We start from the raw sequence: 22,910 nt of genomic DNA, 5'->3' as shown, positions 1-22,910 counted from the left end.
ATCTGCAGATGCTGGAAATTCAAACAACGCACACAAAATGCTGGTGGAAAACAGCAGGCCAGGCAGCATCTACAAGGAGAAGCACTGTCGACATTTCGGGCCGAGACCCTTCGTCAGGACTAACTGAAAGGAAAGATAGTAAGAGATTTGAAAGTAGTTGGGGGAGGTGGAAATGCAAAATGATAGGAGGGGGTGGGATGAAGCTAAGAGCTTCAAAACTCAGGTTGGCCACCACAAATTCAGAATGATTGGGACCTGTGCAATGCAGAATTAGTGATTTTACCAGATCACAGGTGGTTAAGTTGGGATTAAATAAGTAAGCATCTCCAACCCACTTGATGGTCACTTCACCCTACCTTTAAAGTACCCTGTAAATAGTACAAGTTGGATAAGGGGTTGAATTAATGACAGGTAGATACCATAAACATTATTGTTTACCAAGAGTTCTGCTTCAAGATGCACAGAGCAGTTATCTGAAATCAGCATTATCTTACAGTTTTTGTCCAGACCAACAGAGTAATGGTGAGCTCTCACTTCTGAAACAAAGCAATGTTCAAACCATTCCGATGTAATGTCAGTTGTGATCTATCCTTTTTTATTGGCACAGTAAATTACTGGAAACTGCTTTACACCTTTGAAAGTTCTACGATGTAAACTTTTGCCAATGAATAGCAGCTTTCACCTGTGGCACTGGGGCTACCCAACACAGTAACACGATCTTTTGATTCCTTATCACCTATTGGTGATTATGCATCCTCTTTTATCATGTTGTTTGCTCCAGTTGTTTTGAGTTTTACATTTCAACAGCTGAACATAATTTTTTTATATTATTTCTTGGCAAGACCTTTGTGTCTAAAGAATTTCAGTTAAATGAACCAAGAGGCACATTATGTGAACACTCACTCACTTAAATTACCGCCAAGATAAAAGGGCTGAAAAAAATAATAGGTGATGCTTATGAACTCCAATGAGGGACACTTGTATCATTTCAACAGCTCCATAATTTGTACGGTAGATGTAGAGAGCCATGGTAGCATAATGGTTAGTGTTAGGCTATTGCAGCTTTGAGCATTCTGGAATTTGGATTTCAATTCTGGCGCTGTAGGCAAGGAGTTTGTACATTCTCCTTGTGACCATGTGGGTTTCCTTCCAAAGAAGTACTGACTATTAGGTTAATTGTTCATTGTAAATTGTCCTGTGAACAGGCTAGGGTTAAATCAGTTGGTTGCTGTACAGAAAGGCTTGTTGGGCCAGAAGGGCCTGTTCCGAGCTCTATATTTAAATAAATGCATTAATTAACTAATTAATTAGCCAAAGCTTGTAATGGGTGATCAGAATAGGAAAATGTCTAGTCATCAGTATGAAGTCAATCAGGAGTCAGAACAGGAAAATGGAGTCACAGTCTAATTCTTAGTACTGGAGTCGATGGACCTTTGGTCAATGGTAGGGGTCCATGGCATACAAAAAGGTTGGGAACCCCTGGTCTAAGAACATAAGATATTGGAGCAGAATTAGACCATTTGGTCCTTTGAGTCTCTTTTGCAAAGTTGCAATAAGTAATTGTTTAAGTTAGCAAATCTCCTCTGATATTGAATGTGGTACTGTATGTAGTTACAGCAATGACTTATATGACAGGTAGCTACTTATTGTACATGATATCAAGGAAGATCCAGTTACATAATAGTACCTCCATTACTGTTGCTAATCTGTAATATTACTAAACTTCACAGCACCACAAACATCACAATTCCAATGACAAATACAATAATAAATACAACAACATCAAGATTTCACTGTACCTGACTAGCTGGAAAGCATTATGAATTAGATTTACCCGGTCCTTCCAGCTCAGAAGTGTGTGGTTCTGATTGAGCAGATTAATCAATGCATCCCAGCTGGCATTTGCGTAATGTACAATGAAATAGCCATTCATGTCCACATTAAATTTTATCCACTGTGCTTCACTTTCTAGTTCAATGTGATCTGGTTAAAGTAAAATTGATTAAATGAAGATCATTGTATCTCATCCACCAGTTGTGTCATATACAATGTAACAGCCATTCATGTCCAGATTAAACTTTACTCAGTGAACTTACCTCCCACTGAATGTGATCTAGTTAGATCAATATTGATTAATGATTGCAATCAGTAAACATAATTGTACATACTTGACAAACCAAATGACAATGTGGGATGTTATGTTGAAGTTGTGCAAGTTGCTGGTGAGATCTAATCTGCAGTATTGTCTGCAGTTCTGGCCACCTACCTACAGGGAAGATATTAATAAGATTGAAAGAATGCCGATAAAATTTACAAGTATATTATCAGGACTTGAGCACCTCAGTTCTGGGGAAAGCTTTTACAGGTTAGGACTTTATTCTGTGGGGTGCAGGAGAACGAGGGGAGATTTGAAAAAGGTATACAAAATTTTTTTAGAGTCACAGATAGGGTAAATGCAAACTGACATTTGCCACTATTGGGTGTGACTAGATCTAGAGGTCAAGGGTTAAGTGCGAAAGGTGAAATATTTAACAGGAACATCCGGAGGAGCTTCTTCACTCAGAGGGTGGTGAGAACGTGGAACAAACTACCAATAGAATGTGGTTAATGTGGGTTTGATTTCAACATTTGAGAGAAATTTGGACAGGTACTGTACATGAATGGAAGGGGAATGGAGGGCTATGCTCTGGGTGTAGGTGGATGTGAATAGTTCAGCATGGTCTAGATGGACTGAAGGGCCTGTTTCTGTGCTGTTGTGTTCTGCGACTCTGCAACTAAGAGAATTTACATTTACTGGCATGCTCCTGTCATGAACCCGGCAGCTTGCCATAGAGCGTTGAGCTTCTTGGGCTTATGAGCACCTGAACTTATTAACTAAGATTGCAGTGGTTAAGCCCTTCAGTTTTTGGTTAATCTGGTCAAGTTGATTGAGGTGGTCACAGGTTTCTGGCATTCTGTGATTATTTAAAGAGGACAATCAGTCAGTGTCTGTGGTTGGCCATTATGTTGAAGACCATTAGATATAGGAGCGGAAGTAGGCCATTTGGCCCATCGAGTCTACTCTGCCATTCAATCATGGGTCAATCCAATTCTCAATGGTGTTGCTCCCCTGGAGCTCTATTGGTATGCTCACTGTGGTCGAAGAGGGCGAGTTACCTCATGGTGTCACTCACGTGCTCTCCTGAGACTCTGATTCTGATGTTTAGCCTCTTGTTTCTGTCTCTTCCTGGTGACTCTGCCGTTCCCCCACACCTGGGTCCAATCCTTCAGGAGCACATCTTAATGGGATGAACAACCTCCTACACCCCTATGAAGGTTCTGAGATTCTTCAGTCTTTGTTCAAGATGTTTTCCTGATGCTCTCTGGGTTAACACAGTCTGTAAGTTGTCCTAGGTTATGTTTTTCTTCTGGAGTTTTAAGCTGTGCTGTGTTTCTGGAGTTTGATGCCATGCCTCTGAGTTTCCAATTTTATAAGACCATAAGACATAGGAGCAGAATTAGGCCATTTGCTCATTGAATCTACTCTGCCTTTTAATTGTGGTTGATCCTTTCTTTACCCCTCCTCAGCCCCACTTCCTGTGACCTTTGATGCCACGTCCAATCAAGAATCTATCAATCTCTGCCTTAAATACACCCAACAACCTGGCCTCCACAGCTGCCTGAGCTAACAAATTCACCATCCTCTGGTGAAAGAAATTTCTCAGCATCTGTTTCAAATGGATACCCCTCTATTCTGAGGCTGTCTTAGATTCCTGCATGGGAAATGCTCTTCCCACATCTACTCTCTCTAGACCTTTCAATATTTGAAAGGTTTTATTGAGTTCCCACCTCATCCTTCTAAATTCCAGCATGTACAGACCAGAGCCTTCAAACATTCTTCGTATAACAACACTTTCCTTTCCAGAATCAACCTTGTGAACCTTCTCTGAACCCTCTCCAATGCCAGCACATCCTTTCTTTGATGAGCAGTCCAAAACTGTTCACAACACTGAAGGTGAGACCTCACCAGTGTCTTATAAAGCCTTAGTATCACATCCTTGCTCTTGTATTCTAGACCTCTGGAAATGAATGCTAACATGGCATTTGCCTTCCTCACCACCAACTCAACCTGCAAGTTAACCTTCAGGGTGTTCTGCACAAGAACTCCCAAGCCCCTTAGCATCTCAGAATTATAGATTTTCTCCCCATTTAGAAAATAGTTTGCTCATTTATTTCTCCTTCCAAAGTGCAAGACTATCCATTTTCCAACACGATTTCATTTTCCACTTTATTGCCCATTCTCCCAAACTGTCCAAGTCCTTCTGCAAGCTATCTGTTTCCTCAACACTACCTGCCCCTCCACCAATCTTCATATCATCTGCAAAATTGACACCACCATCTATTCCATCATCTAAATCATTGACACACAGCATAAAAAGAAGTGACCCCAACACTGACCCCCTTGGAACACTAGTCACTGGTAGCTAAACACAAAAGAATCCTTTTATTCTTACTCACTGCCTCCCACCAATCAGCCAATGCTCTAACCAAACTAGAAACTGTCCTGTAACACTCTTAATTAGCTAAGCAGCCTCATGTGTGGCACCTTGTGAAAGGCCTTCTGAAAGTCCAAATGTACAACATCCACTGAATCCCTTTATTTAGCCTTCTTCTAATATCCTTAAAGAATACCAACTGTTTTGTCAGGCAAGATTTTCCCTTAAGGAAACCATGCTGACTTTGTCCTATCTTGTCCTGTGTTACCAAGTACTCCATAACCTCATCCTTTAACAATTGACACCAACATCTTCCCAACCACTGAGGTCAGGCTAACTGGTCTATAATTTCCTTTCTGTTACCTTCCCCCTTTCTTGAAGAGTGGAGTAACATTTGCAATTTTCCAGTCCTCTGGCACCATGCAATGATTTTTGAAAGATTGTTACTAATGCCTCCACAGGAACCCTAGGGTGCAGTTCTTCTGGTTTAGCTGACTTATGTACCCTCAGGTCTTTCAGCTTTTTGAGCACCTTCTCCCCTATAATAGTAGCTGCACTCATTTCTCTTCCCTCACACCTTTCAACACCTGGCACACTGCTTGTGTCTTCCACAGTGAAAACTGATTCAAAATACTCATTCAATTCATATGCCGTCTCATCCCGTTATTATTTCCTCTGTCTTCACTTTCTAGAGGTCCTACATCCACTCTCGTAACTTATTTTTACATACTTGAAAAAGCTTTTACTGTCCACTCTGATATTGTTTGCTAGCTTGTTTTCGTAACCTGGTGGCATGGTGCGAAGACAATAACCTATCCCTCAACATCAGTAAGATGAAGGAGTTGGTTGTTGACTTCAGAAGGAGTAGTGGATCGCACGATCCCACCTACATCAGTGGTGCGCAGGCGGAAAAGGTCAAAAGCTTTAAGTTCCTTGGGGTCAATATCACAAATGACCTGCCTTGGTCTAACTAAGCAGAGTCCACTGCCAAGAAGGCCCACCAGTGCCTTTACTTCCTGAGAAAGCTGAAGAAATTTGGCCTGTCCCCTAAAACCCTCACTAATTTTTATAGATGCACTGTAGAAAGCATTCTTCTAGGATGCATCACAACCTGGTATGGAAGTTGTCCTGTCCAAGACCGGAAGAAGCTGCAGAAGATCGTGAACACAGCCCAGCACATCACACAAACCAATCTTCCGTCCTTGGACTCACTTTACACCGCATGCTGTCGGAGCAGTGCTGCCAGGATAATTAAGGGCACGACCCACCCAGCCAACACACTTTTTGTCCCTCTTCCCTCCGGGAGAAGGTTCAGGAGCTTGAAGACTCGTACGGCCAGATTTGGGAACAGCTTCTTTCCAACTGTGATAAGACTGCTGAACGGAGCCGGATCCGGATCTGGGCCGTACCTTCCAAATATCCGGACCTGTCTCTCAGTTTTTTTGTACTAAGTTACTTTCTCTTTTCCATTTATGATTTATAATTTAAATTTTTATTATATTTACGATCGATTTGTACTCCAGGGAGTGCGAAGCACAGAAACAAATATCACTGTGATGATTGTACGCTCTAGTATTAATTGTTTGGTGACAATAAAGTAAAGTACTTCATTTGTTCCTTCTGAATTATTCTTTTAGTTGCTCTATGTGGGTTTTCAAAAGCTTCCAAATCCTCTCTTCCCACTAATCTTTGCTTTCGCATTAGCTTTGACTTCCCTTTTCAGCCATAGTTGTACTATTTTGCCATTCGAGTATTTCTTCACTTTTGAAATATATCTATCCTGCACCTTCCTCATTTTTCCCAGAAACTCACACCATTGCTGCTCTGCTATCATCCCTGCCAGCATCTCCCTCCAATTTACTTTGGCCAACTCCTCTCTCATACCACTGTAATTTCCTTTACTACTAAGTCAGACTTTACTTTCTCCCTGTCAAATTTCAAGTTGAACTCAATCACCACATACAGAATGCTGGAGGAATTCAGCAGGCCAGGCAGCATGTATGGAAAAAAGTACAGTCGATGTAAACATCAAGAATTTGAGATGAAGAGTCCTTGAAAGTGAAAGCTTAGATTTTGGAAACAGTTCAGAGTTGGGGTAAGTGAAGTAGAGGGAAATTATCTCCTCTGGTTCAAGAGCCTGATGGTAGAGGGGTAATAACTGTCCCTGAACCTGGTGGTGTGAGTACTGAAGCTCCTGCACCTCCTTCCTGATAGCAATATCAAGAAGAGATCATGGAGTGTAAGGTAGGGACCCCTTAATAATGGATGCTACCTTCCTACGACAGCGATCCATGTAGATTTCCTCAATGGCTGGGAGGGCCTTACCCGTGATGGAGCAGATTGAATCCGTTACTTTTTGCAGGGTTTTCTGTTTGAGAACATCGGTGTTTCCATATGAGATCGTGATACAACCAGTCAATATACTTTCCACCACATATCTGTTAGTCAGTTTTGAATGTCATGCTGAACCTATGCAAACTTCTAAGTAGGGGCACTGCCGTGCTTTCTTTGTAATGAAACTTGGGTGCTGGACCCAAGACAGATACTCTGAAATGATAACACCAAGGAATTTGAAGTTGTTGATCCTCTCCCCCTCAGAATCAGGTTTATTATCACCAGCATGTGACGTGAAATTTGTCAACTTGGTAGCAGCAGTTCAATGCAATGCATTAAACAGAAGAGAAAAAAATAACCTAATGACAACTGGCTCATGTACTTCCAAGCCTTTCTCCTGTAGTCAATAATCAGTTCCTTGGTCTTGTGGCACCACTCAGCTTGATTTTCAATCTCCCTCCTACACGCTGATTTATCACACCTTTGATAAGGTCTATGACAGTGGTGTCATCAGCAAACTTAAGTATGGCATTGGAGCTGTGCTTAGCCTCCCTTACTGAGTTCGTACTTACTGTGGTAGTGTAGCATTTGGCGTAACACTTTACAGCGCCATGGTCATGATTGAGGTTCAATTCCTACCGCTGTCTGTAGGGAGTTTGTATGTTCTCCCCTTGACAAGTATGAGTTACCTCTGGGTGCTATGGTTTCTCACTTCATTCCAAAGACATACAGGTTAGGGTGACTAAACTGTGGGCAGCTATGTTGGTGAACGAAACATCGTGATACTTATGTTAAATTCTATCTAAGGTGAGAAAAGAAATGAAATTAGTTTTACATTGAAACGGATTTTATGACCTCTATAGTTCAATTATTTTCCTATAACAGCTTTTAATATTCCTTCAAGAGGACCACAACCTTGACATCGAGCTCAGAGGCTTGCGTGCCTCAGTGACCCTGAGAACTATGTTAGCTGGAGTCAGAGCTTTATGCTTTGACTTTTAGACAGGTAACCCATGGCAAACAGATCAAAGGGTAGAGGCCAGACTAAGAGTGGTCCACTGGTTCTCCATGTTTGGAGGGGTTCACTCAAGGTTAACAATCCAAAACAAAAATGTTACAGAAACAGCAATGAAGAATCCCTGTATATCTGTGTGTTGCAGACAGAGATGGAGGACTTTCAATGCTGTCCTAAACACCAATAAGCAATAAGGAAGTAATTTTTTACATTCTTACCAGATTTTGTTTTCAGAAGATGTCTACCAACTGCTTGAGAATCACTTGTGATGTAAGTTAGTGGTACTTGCCAGATGTAGCTGCAAAGGATGGTATAAAAAGTCTGATTCTTAAAATGTTGTGATATATACACTTCTGTGTTTATGTATACACACTTCTAACAAAGAAAATTATTATTAGCAAATTATAAATACCCACCCAGATTGTAGCGTGGCCCATGAGGGATCTTCTGGGAGAATTCCCTTAAGAAAGCGTTCTTGTTGTATCCTGACTGAAGATCCATAATGTTCAACAATTATCACTGGTATTCCCTTCTGGAGTGTCCAAGTGTCCATAATCTCCTTGATGTCTATATGTTCCTCTGCGTAGTGTTGCTAAAAAAAAAGACCATATAGACATAAGGCATAGCAACATCAGGCAATTCAGCCCATCAAGTCTGCTCCACCATTCGATCACGTCTGATTTATTTTTCCTCTATTCTGTTGCCTTCTCCCTGTAACCTTTGATGCCACTAGTAATGAAGAACATATCAACCTCCGTTTTAAATATACACAATGATCTGGCCTTTACTGTTGTCTGTGACAATGAATTCCATAGTTTCACCACAATCTGGCTGAAGCAGTTCCTCATCATCTCTGTTCTAAAGGAATGTCCTTCTATTCCAAGGCTGTGCTCCCTGATCCTAGACTCTGCCACTATTGGAAACATTCTCTCAACATCCACTCTAGGACTTCAAATATTCAGTAGGTTTCAATGAGATGGTTCCCCCACCCACCCCACTCAGTCTTCTAAACTCCATTGACTACCGACTCAGAGCCATCCAATGCTTCTTGTTTGTTAATCCTTTCACTCTTGAGATCATTCTAGTAAATCTCCTTTGGATCCTCTCAATGCCAGCACATCTTTCTTAGATATGGGCCCAAAACTGCTTCCAATACTGCAAATGTGGTCTGACTAATATTTTAAAAACACTCCATATTACATCCTTACTTTAATATCCTAGCCTGCAAGTCAACCTCAGGAATCCTGCATTAGGGCTCCCAAGTACAACTGCACCTCTGATTTCTGACAATCTGTTAAATGATTGTTGATGAATTGCAATGGTTCAGTATCTGCCTCACTGGGTACTGATTCCACACTCCCATCAACATACCAGAGATCAACTTCCCACAATCCCTTTAACACCATGGGACTCTGTTCCGCTCTTCCTTTAGCATCAAAGTTTTTGAGTTATCAATATTATTTAGATGATTTAGTAGTTAAACTATAATAGATTTGTAGTAGATGTGGGTTCGTAACTGTGTATAAAATACCGGTGCTTAAGAAAAACTTAGAGTGTGAGTTTGTACTGAGATTATTCAATAAATACAAAATATTTTGGCAAAGGTCATATCTTAGTGTTTTCTACATCTTGTGAATTACTGCAGCAGAATTCCCCAGAATTAAAGTCTTCCTTAATACAAGTGTATGGAGAATTATATCATCACATTTATTCTTTGTAATTTTCTAAAATTTAATAAATAAATAAAAATAAAAAATAAGTGTATGGAGAATTCAAAACAGAATTATTATTTTTATTTGCCATTCATATAAACTCTACATATAAGACATTTTGCAGACAGAAAAGCTCATCTAAATCCCAGCTCCAAGATTATATTGAAAAAAGAAATGGCAAAAAATTCCTTTAAAATTTTTCGTAACACTAGCCATGCAATTCAAATAGTTTGTTTGACTGTTAAATTTTTCTAGATTTGGCCACTTTTAGGAAATGTATTTCAAGTGTCTACATCAATCTGAGTTGTGAATTCAAACAAAAAATCCTATTAGTGTATTTTGGTTCATTAGAAATGCCAAGTACCTTAACTTCAGAATCAGTACTGCACTCAATTTGGGAGAGTTCAAATTCAGCTTATTGTCAGTGATACTGCCAAATGAAGCAATTTTCCTCAGGAGGATACAGTACATATAACACACAAACACACACAAAGTAATATTACCACTCGTAAATTAAGAAAATAATAAGGTGCATTTACAACACAAGTTAAAAGTAAGCAGTACAACACTACCGGTTAAAAAAATGTTTAAAAAATCTTCTAATAAAGTGGGTGTCTGTGACCTAGCGACACAAAATGAAGGATAGGACCTGTAATATAGGTCGTAAAACACAATATGGTGCATTAAACAAAAATAAACAGATTGGGCGCAGAATCTCCATGCACGGTGATAATGCTGCCATATAAGGGAAATGATTGAAGCTCGCAGAATAAAGATTACCATTTGAGGCACAAGAGATTCTACAGCTGTCTGTACTCCTAAAGGCACCTGCAATTCCTACAAATCTAACAAATTATTGCATCTATTTGCAATTTTATAAAGCTGTTTAGTGTTTGTAGATTTATCTGAGTTTTAGGCTCTTGTGTGTTTTATTCCCATCTAAAGGAGATGACAGGATTCCATGCAATCTGTAGCTGAGATAGAATGGACCAGATTTCATTGCTAAACCTGGTGGTTCTGATTAGAACACTTGGGTGTTTAAACATCATTAGGACCCAGACTTTACCTCGTGTTCTGTTGAATGCAAAAGTTCAGGACTGCTGACAGATTTGGAAGACCAATGGAGAGTGTAGAGTATTTCAATGGAGAGTGTAGAGTAAAGGATTCTGTAGCTTGTAGATACAAAAACCTGAGCACTGTGCATCCAATAGATACATTTGCAATATTGATCACAGGAGCTAGATGTGATGATGCACTGGGGAGCCTGGGCACGTGCAGTGCCATCAAAGATGTGCCGTGCACATAGTAATCATACTTTCATGATACTGATTCATTCAACTATAGCTTTTCAAAAAAATCACACAAAAAGTGATGACTCAGAAAGACATATCCACCTTAAAGGACCCCGACCATCCAGGCCATACCCTCTTCTCATTACTATCAACACATAGGAGGTACAGGAGCCTGAAAACAGGCACTCAATGTGCACTCAATCCACCATCAGATTTCTGAACCCATCAACCATGGACACCATCTCACTATTTTGCACTTTTTTTTGCACTGCTTATTTATTATATATTCTTACTGTAATTTATATTTTTGTTAATGTCTTGAACATCTGGCAGATAAACATGACTCTGATTCTAATCCTGACCACTCATAGTCTTCACATTACATGTGAGGTCTGCTTCACTGTCAACTAAAATGAGCCCAAATGAACAGGCCCCACCCACACCATGAGCAGACTGGTGACGTAAAGAGGACCCACAGCACAAACAATAAAGGCTGCAGATGCTGGAAATCCAAGCAACACAAAAAGTGCTGGAGGAAATCAGGAGACTAGGTAGCATCTACGGAAAAGAGTAGAGTCAACGTTTCAGGCCTAATCTATTCATCAGGACTGGAAAATGATGAGTCAGGGTAAGAAAGTGGTGACAGGTGAAACTGTGTAGGGGGGGGGGGAAGGTGTAGAGGGGAAGGAGTGAAGTAAAGAGCTGGGACCCACACCATCTGGATGGGTTGCAATATTATATTTTTCAGTTCCTGAACAAAACCTTCCTGGGTTCTCTATACACTGCCTGATGAATTCCTTGTCCTTAGCTGGTTGCAATATATGACCCAATCATGTGTTCAGGATAGAAAGAATACACACTAATTTAGATCATACAGTTTAAGGGCATACACAGAAATCCATCAAGCATTTAATATTTATCACAATCACCTTTTCACTTCAATTTATTTATCACTTATGTAATTGACAGATTAGCTGACAGACAACAGAAGAAACACTCACCTCGGCCAAACAGTTCCACAGATCTTCATTCTTGGCATTCCCATAACTGTATTTTTGAAGGTAATGAACCAGGCCAGATTGGAAAACTTCATCTGTCAAAAAATTTCTCAACATGTGCAGAATGCATGCTCCCTGCATTCAACAAGTTAGACAATGAGTTACGTACAACATCTATAAAGTCATTCATTGAAATTTGAAAACAAATACAGTTGAATACAACAGTAGGTCACTCTGAATGGAGCAGCACTGCAATCTTGTCCTCACTTATTCACTGCCTGTTATGCCATTGGCACTTAGGGCAGCAATGAGGTTCCTCCATCTCTATCTGTAAAAAACGATTCTTCATTGCTGTTTCCGTAACAAATTTTTCTGAGCTGTCAGCTGTCTTGGCAATTAGCCTGCAGGAGTTTCACTGCCAGTCGAGGTGCTATCCTCAGTGCGTGGTTGTTGATGATGAAATGTCTGCAAGCTAATTGCCAACCTCGGCAGACACCGCAACATCAAGCCCTTTGAATTGTTTGGCATGGGTGACCCTACTGAGAGCCAAACCACAAGGCCCTGACTCCAACCAACGTAGCTGTCTGGTTCATTGAGGTACGCAGCCTCCAACAAGGTTGAGGTCCTCTTGGAGGTCATTGTCCGGCAATGACAATAAAGCTCTAATTATCTATAAAGATTAACCTCAAGTTTAATCTTATAAATTTAAGCTTAAAAGTCATGTCAAATTGCTAAAGGTTCGACATTACTTGTCCATTTGGGATAAGAATTCATCTCTTAAACAGTGAAAACAATAACCTGCCATCTATTTTAATAACATTAAAATATTTATACTCACACGTGATTGGGAAAGTTGAAAATTAGAAAGAAATATAAAACTGGAAAATATATTCAAAACATTGAAAAGGCCTTGAACATATGTTTTGGTGAATTCCTCTGCAGTAAATAATAGCTTGCAACCATTTGGCATCTTTGCTGTTGAAGCCAACTTTTTGTGGCATTAACAGAAGGGCCATCTCTTTTGTTCCTTAAGCTTGTCATAGCCAGGGCAGATAGTGGGGATAAGCTACTAAATGCTACCTATGCTGTGCATCTCAAATAGCCTCTGACAACAGGTCTAGTTCCTGGCCTTCACCAGAGGCTTAGCTACTAAGCACGGTGTAACCTTTACTACTGACAGGTGAAGAGGCAAAGGGGGATTACTGGCTCCATAAAAACAGTCGTTTGGGCAGATGGGACTCATCAACCATGGTTAGCAGCCCATCTAGGAGCTGAAAGCTCTGATCTCTGCTTCCTTGCGGCTATACCCACTCATGGGAAAGTCTTTGGGAGAAAACCCCAAGGGAACAATCCAGACCTGTTGACTGTCAACTCTTATGATGCCACTGGTGCCAAATCATCTTTGCCGTTCCCTTGAATTCATCAACTGCGTTGAGAGGGGATGCCTGCTGCATGGACAGCAGCTTGCTCTCCATATCGTACTGCCCTGGCTTGCGTATCACATAGACAACTAGGACACAATATCCACGGTCAACCCGGACCAACAAGGGCTTCATTCTTTGCAGTGCAGGAAATATTTAGCTAATCTGTCATCAACAAGTTCACATAAACAGCAATGAGATAAAGCCAGTCTGATGTTGACTGAGTGATAGATCTTGCAGAAGTCTCCCCAGTTTATCTTCAAGCAAATGGGGTATTAATTTGACATCCAAAATATTCTACCTCCAACAATATAGCACTCACTTGGTATTCTACATAATTGCCAGACCAGAATTTTGCACTCAAATCCACGGGGTGGCTCGGGACCTCAAACGTCTGACACAGAGACTCGATTGCTCCATTGAGCCACATTCAGCACATGGAAGAATGCCGAACTTCATTACAGATCGTTTAAATCTCAGGTGTAAATCTCTTCTGATGTACTGACGTGCTTGTGTGCATGTGTTGGGGGGGGGGGGGGTGAAGCAGTTTAATTGTTTTTAAACAAATATAGTCTATACAATGCAGTTTTATAAGAATAGAACAAAGTAGATTATCTGACCCCCCCCCCCCCCCCTTAAACCTGCTTGTCTTTCCATATCATGGTGGGTCCTTTAGATCACCCATATGTGATGATATCTTGAGTCCAAAACTCCACTGAAAACAGCCTTAAAATATTCAATATCTGCTAAATATACTGTATATCTGTATCCACTCAGTTTTGAGAAGGTAAAACTTATTTTTATTTGTCACATGTTCATTGAAACATGGAAACGTCCAGTGAAATGTGTTGTTGGACTTCATAACAAACACAGTTTGAGGACGTGCTGGGGGCAGCCTGCAAGTGTTGCCATCCTTCCAGCACCAACACTGTATGCCCACAACTTACAAACTCTAATCTATGGAACTTTGAAATGTGGGAAGATTTGTGAGCAGCTGGAGGAAACCCAGTAGTCACGGACAGAAATGACCAAATCCCTACAGACAGCAGCGGGTACTGAAAACAGGTTACGCTGACCACTGACAGTGTCATGCCAACCCCCCCACCCAAGTTTGCAGATGCAGTATGTCTCACATATTACAGGGAATTTGGTGTTTATATATCAGGGAGGCAAGGAGGTCAGCCAACATCATCATTCCATTTCTTTAGATGCTGCCCACATACCTTGCTATAAGAAATGGCATCAAACATTTCCATAATCTGAGTAGGGTTGTCTGCTGGTGTAGATAAGGGATGTGAGGAATTCATTGCATCTCTTCCCATTCCAATAAAACAATTGTCCAAAAACTGATACCCCTGAAAAAGATTGTTAAATAAAGAGTTAATTTCAGCCAAATATTTAGCCGTGAACCAATTCTTAGTAAGAAAATGGTACTCACAACTTGCAAATCAGGGTAGGTGGCATCAACAGAGACATACTCCATATAACTGGCAAAGCCTTCGTTCAGCCAGATGTCATTCCACCATTCCATCGTCACCAAATTACCAAACCACTGCACAAAATATACAGTAGCATTAATTACCAGATCCAATGAGCACTTTGGAAGCATGCTCATTTCTGATAAGTGATAAAATATAAATTTCCCTTAGGGGTTAAGTATTTGTTAAAACCTTCAAGATTATGAGACCATTAGATGTAGGGGCAGAATTAGGCCATTTGGCCCATCATTTCTGCTCTGCCATTTTATCATAGCTGATCCATTTTCCCTCTCAGCCCCAATCTTCTACTTTCTGCCTGTATCCCTTCATGCCCAGACTAATCAAGAATCCATCAACATCTGCCTTAAATTTACCCAATGACTTGGGCTCCACAGTCACCTGAGGCAACAAATTCCTCAGATTCACCATTCGGTCTAAATTCCTCCTCATCTCTGTTCTGAAATAATGCCTCTCTATTCTGAGGCTATGTCCTCTGGTCTTAGACTCTCCCACATCCACTCTATCAAGACCTTCCACCATTCAATAGGTTTCAATTAAGTCACCCCTCATTCTTCTGAATTCTAGTGAATACAGGCCCAGAGCCATCAAACACTCTTCATATGACAGGCCATTCAATCCTGAAATCATTTCTGTGAACCTCCTTTGAACCTTTTCCAGTTTCAGCACATCGTTTCTGAGATAAGGGGCCCAGAACTGCTCACAGTACTCCAAGTGAGGCCTCACCAGTGCTTTATAAAGCCTTAACAATACATCCTTGCTTTTGTACTCTAGTCATCTCGAAATGAATGCTAACATTTGTCTTCCTCACCACCAAATCAATCTGCAAATGAACCTTTAGGGAATCCTGCACAAGGTCTCCCACGTCCCCTTCCACCTCAGATTTTTGAATTTTCTCTCCATTTAGAACTAGTCCACCCTTTTCTTCTACCAAAATGCATGATAATAACTCTTCCCAGCATTGTATTCCATCTGCCACTTTACCCTTTCTCCTACTCTTTCCAAGTCCTTTTGTAGCCTCTGTTCCTTCAAAACTATTGCCCCTCCACCCATCTTTGTATCATCTGCAAATATGACCACAAAACCATCAATTCTGTCATCCAAATCATTGATAAATAACGTAAAAGAAATTGGCCCCAGCACTCACCCCTGTGGAACACCACTAATCACCAGCAGCCAACCGGAAATGGCTCCCTTTATGCCAACTTTTTGCCTCCTGCTAACTAGCCACTGCTCTATCATTCTAGTATATTTCTTGTAATATCATGGGCTCTTCACTTGTTAAGCAGCCTCATGTGCGGCACCTTGTCAAAGGCCTTCTGAACATCCAAGATTTTTCGTCAATTAAACCACACTGACTATGGCCTGTTTTATCATTTGCCTCTCAGTACCCTGTTACGAGACCACAGGTTTGTTTACTGTGAGTGTCGCTTTAAGTGCCTGAGTGAGGTGGGACTATGATGTCAGTCATAAGCTGCGGCAGCCTGCTTACGACTTTCATAGAAAAAGAAAGGAGAGAGAGCACGAGAGAGGGAGAGAGAGAGAGAGCACACGAGAGAGAGACAGAGACACAGGCTGTTGGAACTTCAACTTGTCACTGCTATGGTTTGGAACTCCCCCATGCTCAAATGATTGGGTTGATCATTGGCTCGCAGTGGACAACGGATGTATAATCCATATGTGTGCATTTGTTGGAGTATCTTGTGGTATCACTTTTGTTGGCCCTTACCTGAAGTCGGGGTGTTAGGTGGTAACATGAAGACGATATTCCTGTGACTGTCACCTGGTGATATTTCTAAGTGGATCTCGGAATGACTCGACGGATAAGATCTTGGGCGACTGTTATTTCATTTACCCAGTGTGGAATCTGTGGAATTCTTCGTAATTGCCTTCTCTCTATATTTTCGTGTGGATTTGCAAATCTCTCCCCTCACTCACTTATTCCGTGGATTTCTGAACTTCTCTACTTTACCATCTTAAGACTTTAAGCATTATTTCCGAAGCTTGATAGTTTGGGAGCTATATATATGCACAACACTGTTAACTTCTGTTTATTTTGTTTGATATTCTATATTTTGAGTAGATACTAATAAAGAGAGTGGCTTTAACATCAAAACCAGACTCCATTTGTGATCTATTGCTGCTGGTATGTAATAACCCTGAAACCACATCCTTAACAATCAACTCCAACATCTTCCCAACCACAACGGTCAGACTAACTGGCCTATAATTTCCTTTCTTCTGCCTCTCGTTTTTCTTGAAGAAGGGAGTGGTATTTGCAACTTTCCAATCCTCTGGAACCACACCAGTATCCACTGTTTGACAGATTATTATTAATGCATTGATAATCATTTCTGCTACCATAATCATCTCTCTCTCTCTCTCTCTTTCTCTCTGACCCCCCCTTTCAAATCTACTCCTCAGCTTTTTATCTCCAGTCCTGCCAAAGGGTTTCAGCCCATAACATTGACTGTACTTTTTTTCAATAGATGCTGCCTGGCTTGCTGAGTTCCTCCGGCATTTTGTGTGTGTTGCTCGGATTTCCAGCATCTGCAGATTTTCTCCTGTTTGTACACAGTGAATGATAGGTTCCTGGGAAGTGTTGATAAACAGAGAGATTCTGGGTTCCTGCCTCCCCCACCTCCTCTGGCAGTTCATTCCAGATATCAGCTATTCTGTGTGAAACAGTTGCCCTTCAGGACCATTTTAAACCTCCTCGCATCACCTTAAAACTATTCCCTTTAGTTTTAGACTTGTCATATGATAGCTCTGGGCCTATGCTCACTGGAATTCAGAAGAATAAGTGCTGACCTCATTGAAACTTTTTGAACGATGAAAGGCCTCGATAAGCGTGGATGTGGAGAGGATGTTTCCTATGGTAGACAGTCTAAGACCAGAGGACACAGTCTCAGAATAGAGGGGCATCCTTTTCAAGCATTGATGAGGAGGATTTACGTTAGCCAGAGAGTGGTGAATCTGTGGAATTCGTTGCCACAGGCAGCGTGGAAGCCAAGTCTTTATGTATATTTAAGGCAGAGGTTGAAAGGTTCTTGATTATTTAGAGCATGAAAGGATACAGGGAGAAGGCAGGAGACTGGGGCTGAGACAGAAATACATCAGCCATGATGAAATGGTGGAGCAGAGACGGCCTATATCTCATGGTATTATGGTAATTTGATCACATTATGATCTTTGGCCCTAAAGGTTCCTTTACCTTAGGCTCTTTAATCAATTCCATTTCATTGCACCAACACCCAGTTCATAATAGTTGATCCCCTAGTGGGCTCAACCAGGAACTCCTCTAGAAACCAATCTCGAAGGCATTTTACAAACTCCCCCATTGAGATCCAGTACCAACATGATATTCCAATCTACCTGCATATTAAAGCCTCCATGACTGTCTTTACATTGTCTGTCTAAGGTAATATACATCTAATTTCAATAACTAAACATAAACTGAGAAAAGGATTACATACCTAATGACGGTAGTATGATAAGAAATGGACTAAATTTAAAATACTTTTCTGAAAATGTAAAAAATTAAAATGTTATTTTTCTAGCATTCGTTTTTAAATCTATATGCTTCAGTTTCAACATCAACATCATTCCTTTTGTTTGGCTGCTAATATGATCATGCTTTAGTCTAGGGGATCCCAACCTGGGTTCATAAGAGTTACAGAGAAGGACAGCACAGAAACAGGCCCTTCAGCCCATCTTGCCCATGCCAAAACCATTTAAACTGCCCATTCCCATTGACCTGACTGGGATCATAGCTCTCCATACCCCAACTATCCATGTACCTATCCAAACTTATCTTAAACGTTGAAATCAAACTCACATGAACCACTTGTGCTGGCAGCTCATTCCACACTCTCATGATCTTCTGAGTGAAGGAGTTCCCCTCATGTTCCCCTTGAACTTCTCACCTTTCATCTTCAATCATGACCTTGTGTTGTAGTCCTACACAGCCTCAGTGGCACCTGCATTTGCTCTATCTATGCCTCTTATAATTTTGTATACCTCTATCAATCTCCTCTCAATTTTCTGTCCTAACCTATTTAATCTTTCATTATAACTCAGACCTGGCAACATCCTTGTAAATTTTCTTTGCACTCTTTCAACCTTGTTGCATCTTTCCTGTAGGTAGGTGACCAAAACTGCACAAAATACTCCAAATAAGGCCTCACCAATGTTTTACACAACTTCAACATAACATCTCACCTTCCGTACTCAATACTTTGATTTATGAAGGCCAATGTGCCAAAAGCTTTCTTTACAACCCTATCTACACGTGACACCACTTCCAAAGAATTATGAACCTCTATTCCCCGACCCCTTTATCTACCACATTCCTCAGTGCCCCACCATTCACTATGCAAGACCTACCCTGGAAGGACAACACCTTGCACCTGTCTTCATTCAATTCCATCTGCCATTTATTCAGTACATTTTTCCAGCTGATGCAGATCTCTCTACAAGCTATGATAGCCCTCCTCACTGTTTGCTACACCCTCAACCTTGGCGTTGTCCAAAAATGTGCTGATCCAGTTAACCACATTATCATTCAGATCGTCGATATAGATGTGAAACAACAAAGGACCCAGCACTGACCCCTGCAACACACCACCAGTCAGTCTTCCAGTCAGAGGGGCAACTCTCTACTAACCCTCCTGGCTTCTCCCACAAAGCCAAAGTCTAATCCACATTACCACATCTTCCTGAATGCTGAGCAACTAAATTTTCTTGACCAGCCTCCCATGCAGGACTTTGTCAAATGCCTCACTAAAGTCTACGTGGACAATATCCACACCCTTGCCTTCATCCACTTACGTGGTAAATTCCTGGAAAAAAAACTCTGTACGATTGGTTAGGCATGACCTACCACACATGAAGCCATGCTGACTATCCTTAATCAGTCCATGTCTATCCAAATGCTTATATACCCGGTCCCTTAGAATACCTTCCAATAACTTTCCCACAGCTGATGTCAGACTCACCAGCTTATAATTTCCTAGTTACTGTTTAGAGCCTTTTTTAAACAATAGAATATTGGTTATCTTCTAATCCTCTGGTACCTCATCTTGTCACTAAGGATGATTTGAATATCTCTGCTAAGGCCCTGGCAATTTCTGCACTTGCCTCCTGTAGGGTCCACGAAACACCTCGTCAGCCGCAGGGGATTTATCCACCCTGATTTGCCTCATGGTAACAAACACCTCTTCCTCTGTAATCTGTACAGGGTCCATGAAGTTGATGCCACTTTGCCTCACTTCTATAGACTCTGTATCTGTCTTCTTAGTAAATACAAATGCAAGGAATTCATTTAAGATCTCCCCCATCTGTTTTGGCTCCACACAGGGAGCTTATGGACCCCATGCTTAATGTTATTGTCCCATGGTATAAAAAAGGCTGGGAAGCCTTGCTTTCAAGTTAAAGCATGCTACAGCAATGAAACAGGCTTTTTGGCCCATCTACTCAACGTCAAACTTATTCTGCCTAGTCCCTTCGACCCACACTTGCATCACAACTCTGCATACTCCTCTCATACACATCCGTATCCAAATGTATCTTGTGCTGAAATCAAACTGTTATCCACCACTTCGGCTGGCAGCTCATTCCACACTCACACCACCCTCTGAATTAAGAAGTTTCACCTGAAACCTCTTACCTTTCATCCTCAATATATGATCCTTAGTTCACGGTTCACCCCAGATTCAGTGGAAAAAAATTTCCTTGCATTGACCATATCTATACCCCTCATAATTTTGTATACCTCTATTAAATCTCTCGTCATTCTCCTATGCTCAAAGAATAAAGTCCAAACCTATTTAACCTTTCCCTATAGTTCAGGTCCCCAAAACCCAGTAGCATCCTTGTAAATCTTCTCCGTACCTTTTCAATCTAATGGACGTCTTTCCTTACCATTCTAATCATGATGCTCTGAATTCTTAATGCCAGCCTGAGTGTTTGTCAGTAGGGAAAGGTTTGTTCTGTTACGAAGGTGGAGCAACTCTGAGGGGCCGAAGGGTACAAAGTCTCCCCCTCCTTTTTGAGAATCGCAAGATCGCTATTATTTCGGGTCTGAGACCCAGGAAATGAGAGAGAGATGCAGAATACACAAGGTTTGGAATGTCTCCTGACATAAGCGGAACGGAACCACTGATTACTGTCATTGTCTCTTGGAGAAGGAATCGTGTATTGAGTACTGTACTATTCATTGAAACCCCTCAGGGGACGACCAGAGTGATCTGGTTGAGGGATTGCATCATCCCAACCTGATTGACATCTGAGACCCCGTGAGTAAGGATAAAAGACGGGTCTGGGGAACACCCCTTTAGACGCACCAGGAGAAACGCTAGAAATCCCGTGACAGCGTTTTATAGCGGAAGCCAGTGGGAGCTCGTGTGCGTCCTCCCTTGCCTGGGTGGCGGGCTCATCACGGAAGAACAGTTTAGCTAAAGGAGAGGTCACACTTGAACGGCCACAACAACGAGACACCTGACGGATCGAAATCATAAAGGAAAGTTGGCAAGTTTTTCTTTCTCTCTCTCTCCAACAATTGTCCAGCGACTCCCAAACGACGGCAGCCTATGTGAACTGCAGCGAACTTTATATTTCCATCGGACAATTCATTATCCCCTAGACAACGATAGAGCTCATTTCTTATTGATTATTATTATACCCGCACTTTTAGGTTTAGTATTGATAACGTGTATTATCTGTATATTTGCATTGATATTATTTTTGTGTATTTTTGCTAATAAATACTGTTAAAAATAGTATCACCAGACTCCAATGGACGTCTCCATCTTTGCTGGTAAGTAACCCAGTTACGGGGTTCGTAACAGTTCCCATGTAGGAATAAATGGGAATTCTCCAGGTGGCAACAGTAACTGATGGTTTAACCATTCCCATCAGTGATTGGGACCCACCATCTTTACACAATACATAAGAATGGTTTGATAAGGGGACTAAACGAACGATCTGTAAGTTTGTAGATGACAGGAAGCTGAGCACAATGGGGAGGAATCAGTGGAGCAACGTGTGGGGGATGCAAGAAGGCTCTGATATAACACAGACAGGCTTTGTGATGAGGCAGACACAGTCTGATCCATTCTTTGAGGATCGTCACCTTGTCATGGTGGAGGGGTGTGTGAGTCACTGAGATCCCTAGGATGATGCAATATATTAACAGGTCTGCCATTAAATTTAGCAATACCCAAGGGAAACCTTGGAATGTCATGTTATAAAGAGAGTGATGTTTTAATTTCTAAAGCAGTGATGTAACTCTGGAATTTGTCCAAATTGTTTAAACAGCTTCGTAATATGTTATGTTTCTTTAACATCAACCTAGAAAATAAAACTTGGTAGATAATAGATAACATTTAGAGTAAAACTATTAATAATTTTGATTAATTCATTACACATACTTGTAATGGAGCTGTAAATTCATCGTAGACTAGATGGGTCAAAAGGCTTGTATTGGTGCTGCAGTACTCTTTGACTCTGACTTTTAAGCAAATATTGTGAGCCTTGCCTCCCGGAATTAGAAACTGTACTGATAACATTTTGAAGCCAATTGGCAAGCAATAAATTTATGAAGCACACTGCAGACATTAATGCACATTTCAACAATACCTGATGTGCCATTTCATGGCTTATCACCATGGTAATCCACAACTTGTCTGATACTGAGGAGGTTGCTGGATGATAGAGTAATGCAGTCTCTCTGTAAGTGGTCAATCCCCAGTTTTCCATGGCTCCCAGGTCAAAATCAGGGATAGCAACTAGATCTAAAAAAACATGAGTTCTCACTGTATCAAAGTTCAAAGTAAATATATTATCAAAGTATGTCCCCATTAACCTTGAGTTGCATTTATCTGAACACTGCCTTTTATAAAGCAGCAGTTCTCACAATAATCACATTTGAGAAACTTCTCATTAATTTACTAATTTGCCCTTAATCTAACTGAGTAAAATATTATCCAATAATTAAGTAAATTGTACTTATAATTTAACTTTTCTAAGTGAAAGAATGCTTCACAACTGGAGGTACTTTGGGGATCAGATAATAATCAAAGCCAGATAAACCCCCCCAATGCACTCAAATTTCTTCATTACCTCATGTCCCCATCCCCTATAAACCTTTCTTCCTTCACTTCCCTGC

At 41.0% G+C, this 22,910-nt stretch overlaps 1 protein-coding gene across 3 annotated transcripts in view; it reads right to left on the bottom strand.

The window, feature by feature from the left end:
- LOC140739384 (endoplasmic reticulum aminopeptidase 2-like) overlaps positions 1-22,910 on the bottom strand; it is a 79,608-nt gene that overhangs the window by 17,370 nt on the left and 39,328 nt on the right. For all 3 annotated transcript variants that reach the window (XM_073067656.1, XM_073067647.1, XM_073067664.1), the window contains exons 6-12: positions 22,382-22,536; positions 14,686-14,799; positions 14,471-14,602; positions 11,830-11,961; positions 8,241-8,416; positions 8,043-8,122; positions 1,800-1,983 (exon numbers count right to left, since the gene is read on the bottom strand). In XM_073067656.1, coding sequence (XP_072923757.1) covers positions 1,800-1,983; positions 8,043-8,122; positions 8,241-8,416; positions 11,830-11,961; positions 14,471-14,602; positions 14,686-14,799; positions 22,382-22,536 — 973 coding nt within the window. The remainder of the gene's footprint in view (positions 1-1,799; positions 1,984-8,042; positions 8,123-8,240; positions 8,417-11,829; positions 11,962-14,470; positions 14,603-14,685; positions 14,800-22,381; positions 22,537-22,910) is intronic.

The sequence above is a fragment of the Hemitrygon akajei genome, chromosome 2 (assembly GCF_048418815.1).
Source record: "Hemitrygon akajei chromosome 2, sHemAka1.3, whole genome shotgun sequence".
Classification (NCBI taxonomy): Eukaryota; Metazoa; Chordata; class Chondrichthyes; order Myliobatiformes; family Dasyatidae; genus Hemitrygon; species Hemitrygon akajei.
The sequence above is the reverse complement of the archived record's forward strand: the minus strand, read 5'-3'. Positions and strand labels throughout refer to the sequence as shown.